Source organism: Gobius niger (genome assembly GCF_951799975.1).
Source record: "Gobius niger genome assembly, chromosome: 11".
Classification (NCBI taxonomy): domain Eukaryota; kingdom Metazoa; phylum Chordata; class Actinopteri; order Gobiiformes; family Gobiidae; genus Gobius; species Gobius niger.
In genome coordinates, this window is record NC_136862.1 from 26,752,687 (window position 1) to 26,758,686 (window position 6,000).

General features: G+C 44.9%; 1 protein-coding gene across 1 annotated transcript in view; it reads left to right on the plus strand.

The window, feature by feature from the left end:
- Positions 1 to 5,106, plus strand: part of LOC306970116 (polypeptide N-acetylgalactosaminyltransferase 10-like) — an 82,547-nt gene extending 77,441 nt beyond the window's left edge. Inside the window, exons 9-12 of the mRNA XM_079565976.1 lie at positions 343 to 564; positions 1,637 to 1,753; positions 2,511 to 2,660; positions 4,541 to 5,106. Of these exons, the coding sequence (XP_079422102.1) occupies positions 343 to 564; positions 1,637 to 1,753; positions 2,511 to 2,660; positions 4,541 to 4,708 (657 nt within the window). The 3' untranslated portion in view covers positions 4,709 to 5,106. The remainder of the gene's footprint in view (positions 1 to 342; positions 565 to 1,636; positions 1,754 to 2,510; positions 2,661 to 4,540) is intronic.
- The last annotated feature ends 894 nt before the right edge of the window (positions 5,107 to 6,000 follow it).

The window sequence follows — 6,000 nt, forward strand, 5'->3', positions numbered from 1 at the left end:
ATTGAATCTGTGGTACTCGACTTCTTTAGAAATGTCTTCCATGGTTACAATGTTGTTCCCTCATCCAAAACAGACCTGAAGCTGAGTCATTCATTCACGTTTGAGTGATATTTCAATCCCCAACTATTCACAGGGCTGTGTGTAAATGGAAGCAAAACCAAGTGAAACTCTGAATAAGCCATTGTTTATGTTTATAGCATCAGTGTCGCAATTTGTAACAAACACAACGTAAGATGTAAAGACTTAAGTTAATATGGAGGAATAATAGAGACAGTGCTTTCGTTTCAGACCAGTTGCATGTTCTGAATCTTGTTAACAGTTATGTATTACTTTTTTCCCCAGAATCTGAAGCGCGTGGCCGAGGTGTGGATGGATGAATATGCCGAGTACATTTACCAGCGCCGCCCCGAGTACCGTCACCTCTCGGCCGGCGACATGGCGGCGCAGAAGGAGCTCCGGGCCAAACTCGGTTGCAAGAGCTTCAAATGGTTCATGAAGGAAGTGGCCTGGGACCTGCCCAAGCACTACCCCCCAGTGGAGCCCCCTGCTGCCGCCTGGGGAGAGGTGCAGACGCCATTTTTGAAATGTTTCTCACACACCCTGGCTTTACAGGACAACTAACCCCACCTTTCAGAGCCTCAAGCCTGATTTGAAAAATGCCCGAAAAAGAGGCAGAGCTTACAGAGTCAGAAAAAGTGTGAGTGGGTGAGGGGTGAGGGGGTCTGTGATTGACAGGCCGGACACCTGACCTGAATGCATCCACCATGCTGCGCCCGCTACTTGTAAACATCATCGGAGTTCGGACAGCGAGCTAACTTGTTTAGCGACATATTCCACTGGGACAGCTCTACAGCTCTCTCTGCAGGAGAAGGGCATTGTGGCACAGCGGCCATGTGTGTCTCAGACTGCTTTGAGGGGCTGGGTTGTTTTATTAAGGTCATTTTGCAAAGCTAGCTGCTAAGCATTGAGCTAGAGCAGTGTTAGCGTCGCAGCTGAGGGACTGAGCGTAACTGTGTCCTGACTGTCTCGGTGTCCTCAGTGACTCATGATTATAAGTATAACAAAGCTTTATTTATTTATTTTTACAGTAAAGTGCACAAAACATGTCACATGTCACAAAGCAGTGTCTTCAAAATTCACATTATTCTTCAGGAACATTACTGTCTCTGCCCAAGAGCCAGTTCTCCCCAATAAAACACATTTCTGATGTAAAGAGCCCAAACTCCAGCCAGTGTCTGTTCTGTATCAAACAAAAGTTATTGGAGACCCAGTGGATAAATGATGCTAACACTCTCACGATACTCTCAATACTCTCACGAGTATTGGCTTTAAGTACAGCCTCTCCTCCCTCACTGGGGGCAGGGCCATTTCACATTTCTTTGCGACAATACAGCATCTTTAGAGCAAACCACACAAAATAAAAAATGCTGATGAGGGCGCCACACAGGTGGTTTTTGGGCACTAAGACAGGATTTAGACAAATATGCACCAAACTGTCCAAATAGGGACAGAGACATGTAGACAACACTATTAGATTAGTAGATTGGGGGTTAGTCACTCTTTAAAGCTGTGGTAACCTATGCAATTGTAATGGATGAGATTGTGTCTTCATGACTTCTTGTAATTTCTGTTGCAGATCCGAAACGCGGGCAGTGGGATGTGCTTGGAGAGTAAGCACTTTGTATCTGGAAGTCCGATTCGTCTGGACACCTGCGTGAAGGGGAGAGGAGAGACTGGGTGGAGCCACGGACAGGTCAGAGACTCAAAAACAAACGTTTCTGAAATCATGCAGCCCTGGTTGAGACGCAAAGATAGCAGGCTGTAAGATCCGTGATCGCTAACAGGCAGCCTCGGGGCTAAGTCGAAGTCAAATACAGTATCTTATCGGTGGCCTCTGCCGTCGATAGTCGGGAATGCCAGGACTACGGCTTGATAAGTCCCCGTCCCTGCCCGTTACGGCTTCATTATAGCAGCTTTGTTCTGCCGTGGCTGTCTGCTTGTTTGGAGCGTAACTCGGTCTAAATGGATTGTATGCCCCTGTTTTGTTTCTGAGGGGCTGCAGCGCGGATGACACTTTAATTTCTTTAATCTGGAGACGCATTGTTCGGTAATGTGATGCGAGGCCCGGAGCCAAAGGGAGCCACACTTTTTCACGCAAAGATCACTGTGAGGTTTATTGCAACTGGGATAATAGGACGGATCGCTTATTTAAACAAACGCCGTGCCGGGGGATGGATACACAAATGGGCGACGTTGGAAAAAGGTGGCACTGGAAAATGAGCGAGATGTGGGGCTTGATTTATTGATTGAATAAACTGTTTAAAACCTGGTAGGTGGAGATGTGAGGGATGGAGGCCGTGAGAGAGTAGCTTATATGACCTACAGTGGGGTTTGGAAAACAGGTTGACAGGTTTTTGTTCTTCTATAATCTTAAAATACTGTGAACGGGTTGAACTTCCCTCTTGTTGATTGTGAAACAGTTACTTACTGACTTACTTGTGCCCAAACAGGTGTTCACATTCGGCTGGAGGGAGGACGTCCGCGTAGGAGACCCCATGCACACGAAGAAGGTCTGCTTTGATGCCATTTCTCACAACAGCCCAGTGACGCTGTACGACTGCCACGGGATGAAGGGCAACCAGCTCTGGAGATACAGGAAGGTATGTGCCCGCACTCTTCGCAACAACCAGAGGTTTTTCTAAGGCCGATGCCCATATGATATTTTTTGGGCAACATTTTGGCCGACTTTTCCAAATGTCTGGTCTATATAATCCTGGAACTTAACATAAGTAACATAAATACTTGGCCGCTCCAGCAGTGGCTGATTTTCTATTATTTAAAGGGACTATACAGAGTTTAATAATCTTAAAATTAAGTATTTTCCTCCCTGTACATTTTCCAGCAATGTCCTAAGGTGTAGAATGAGCCCAAACTTATTCACCACAACTGCCGCTAAAATCCTGCACTGTCACTCAAAAAGGTGTTACTTCGGGTCCGAATTGCCATCATGCACGAGCTTAATATAGAAGGTGCAGTTACACGTATGACCCGAGGTGGCAGTAGTGAGTATAAAATGGCTAGCTTGCATCTAGCCCCTTTAAGGTGATTCAATCATACTTTCTGTCCCAGCTTTGATTAGTTGCCGTTAGCATTAGCATGCTGTTGCTAGCTGCAGCATTTTTGCAGCGCCGATCCAAAATACAATTGCAGAGGTTCAAACTAACTCAGTTATTGAATTCTCCACGTTCTGTGCTTCAAAATGACATGCAGCATGTCCAATGTCCATATTGACAGGTTTAGTGAAACTTGTGTTTAACAAACTTGTAGCTCACCAATTTTCATTGCAATGTTTCTCTGTTCCCCTGAGGCCGAGGAAGTTGTGGGAGGACTCGTTCTAAAGCACTGACAGAGCGCTTTCCAATGCAAAAAAATGACTTTCAATCCTGATATGCGTGCTAGATCGGCTGATAGCCAATATTATAAAATCCACCCGATTCAGCCTGATATATTGGCTGGCCGATTTATCGGTCAACCTCTGCAAAGTCTCAACAAAGTCATCTACTTTAGAGTCTACTTCTTTTTGTATTTTAATACATTTGCGCTTTTTTAATTTAAAAAATACCTACCTAGAAATCACTTCTATAAGTCTTTAGACTTAAAAAATTCAAATTGTATTCTGTAATGCGAATTGGCTTTTCGGTCGAAAGTGCGAAAATGTTTTTCTCATCTTTAGACAAATGGCATGAGTGCTGTTAGCATTTATAGAAGTGAAATTCATTAGTGCATCAAGGCAAAGATGCCCATTAACATTTTATTCTGCGCAATTCTGCGCAATATTAGAAAGAAATTGCAGTATAACCGTTTTGAAAACACTACACTATGATCTGAGGTCACTGCAGTTCATCAAGTCTCTGTTCAGCAACACTATCTGCCCAAAGAATGAGATCAGCTGACCAGGTTATTCCATCAATGGATTTCTTCTTCCTGATGATTTGGGCGTATTCGAAGATGACAATGCCAGGATGCATTGGGCTGACATTGTGAAAGAGTGGTTCAGGGAGCATGAGGCATCACGGATTGGCCGCCACAGAGTCCAGATCTTAACCCCATTGTGCTGGAGGAGGCTTTGCGCTGTGGTCACACTCTCCCATCAGCAATGCAAGATCTTAGTGAAACATTATCGCAACACTGGATCTTTTGACAGTGTAGAAGCTTATTGAAACGATGCCACAGTGAATGTGTGCTATAATCAAAGCTAAAGGCAGGTCACCTTCTTTTTTAGGGTCTGGCAGTGTGTTTTTGATCCTTTACTTGTCCATTTTGACGCAGTATTTTTCATCAACTTGAAGCAAAGGCCTAAAGCAATTTGTTTTCTATGTCAAGAACAAAACAAGCTCCAACTAAATTGTTACTAGATTGTTGGTAAAATGTCAGATGTCACTTTCTATACGGATATTGCATAAACTAATAACAATAAAGTGATGATACTGGGCTGCCCTACTTTATTACAAAGCTAATTCCCCTGATGCTCCCTCCTCAGGACCGGAGCCTGTACCACCCGATCAGCAACAGCTGCATCGACAGCAGCTCCACCGAGCGGCGAGTCTTCATGAACACGTGCGACCCCTCCTCTCAGAGCCAGCAGTGGATCTTCGAACGGACTAACGCCACTGTCCTGGACCACTTCAACAGAGAGGACCACAACTGAGGACCTGCCGACGACATTAGAAATAACTGAAACGCGCGAAGGAGACGAGCTGCTAAGATTGAACTCACACCTCAACTTCCTCAAGGGGGCGGCGGTGGCGGCGTGCGGTTGTGAAGATGAGTCGGCCGGGGCGCTGTAGCAATCGCCTTTCTCGCTCCTTGCTCTTTTATTACTGGGTTTAGGCGTTTCTACTCGCCACTACTTTCAGCCAAAATATAGACGCCGATGGTGATCTAAAACTTGTGTCAGCGCAGTCGAACCGTGCAAATTGAGCATAACTTGTTTCTTTGGATTTGACAAAGGTATTAAAACAACACCGACAATGTAATGCATCCAGCTTCGAAATTCAGATTGAACAATTTCTTTCGGCCAGCGGCAGCTTTAACTAAAATGTGGAAATGAATCCGTGCTCATTTAAAGCAGTACTAAGTAACGTGTTTACCTTAATAAATCCTTTCCGTGGTCCCTGTGGGGGTAATACAAGCTGTTTATGGGATGATTGGAGGGTCTTTCATCTCTCCCTGGTGTCTCTGGCCAGAAAACCATGTTTGCAACTTGACTGCCACCGGTCCGGAGAAAGCAATACACACTAATGGAATCACGGAGAAGATGCTAACATGCTAACGGGCAAAGCTAACTGCGGGCTAACGTCACTTTAAACAGTATTTACAGCCAAGTTTGAGTGAAAAAAAAATATTTCCATTGTATAATTGGATGCACAGTAACCCTCTCTCCCTTCGCCTTTCCTGTCAGCGTAGTATTTACTCTCCAAGACAATTAATAAGTTAAAAAATCGTACCTTGCTACGACACCTGCAGTTGCGCTTATGGCCTCTAGGGGGAAGAGTTACTTAGTACTGCTTTAACTGAATGACCCGGCGTAACTTCTTTATGACCTCGTCCAAAAACATCCCTGGAGCAGCATTTACTCAAACAGCTCTGAGTTGGCCTGTTCGCTTTGGTCGTTTCTCCTTCTGCTGCCAAAACGCTCTGATCTGCCATTGTCTGCATTCTGTCGTGTAGATAAAATGCCAAACTGTCCTCCGCTATTGCGATGCCCAGAATCCATGGCAGGACAAGTTCTGCGCTCGGAGTGTGTTCATCACAGCGCCGTTGATTCGCCGGTGTGCCGTTAGCTGAAAGTGAAAGCTTGTTTTGTCAATTTGAAAATGTGCCATCGCTTCTTTTAACACCAGTTTAGGTCTGCGGTGAACCCTAAACCCACTGTAACTCCTGGAACTCTTATGTTTTTGACGCTTAAAGCAGTACTAAGTAACGTGTTTACCTTAATAA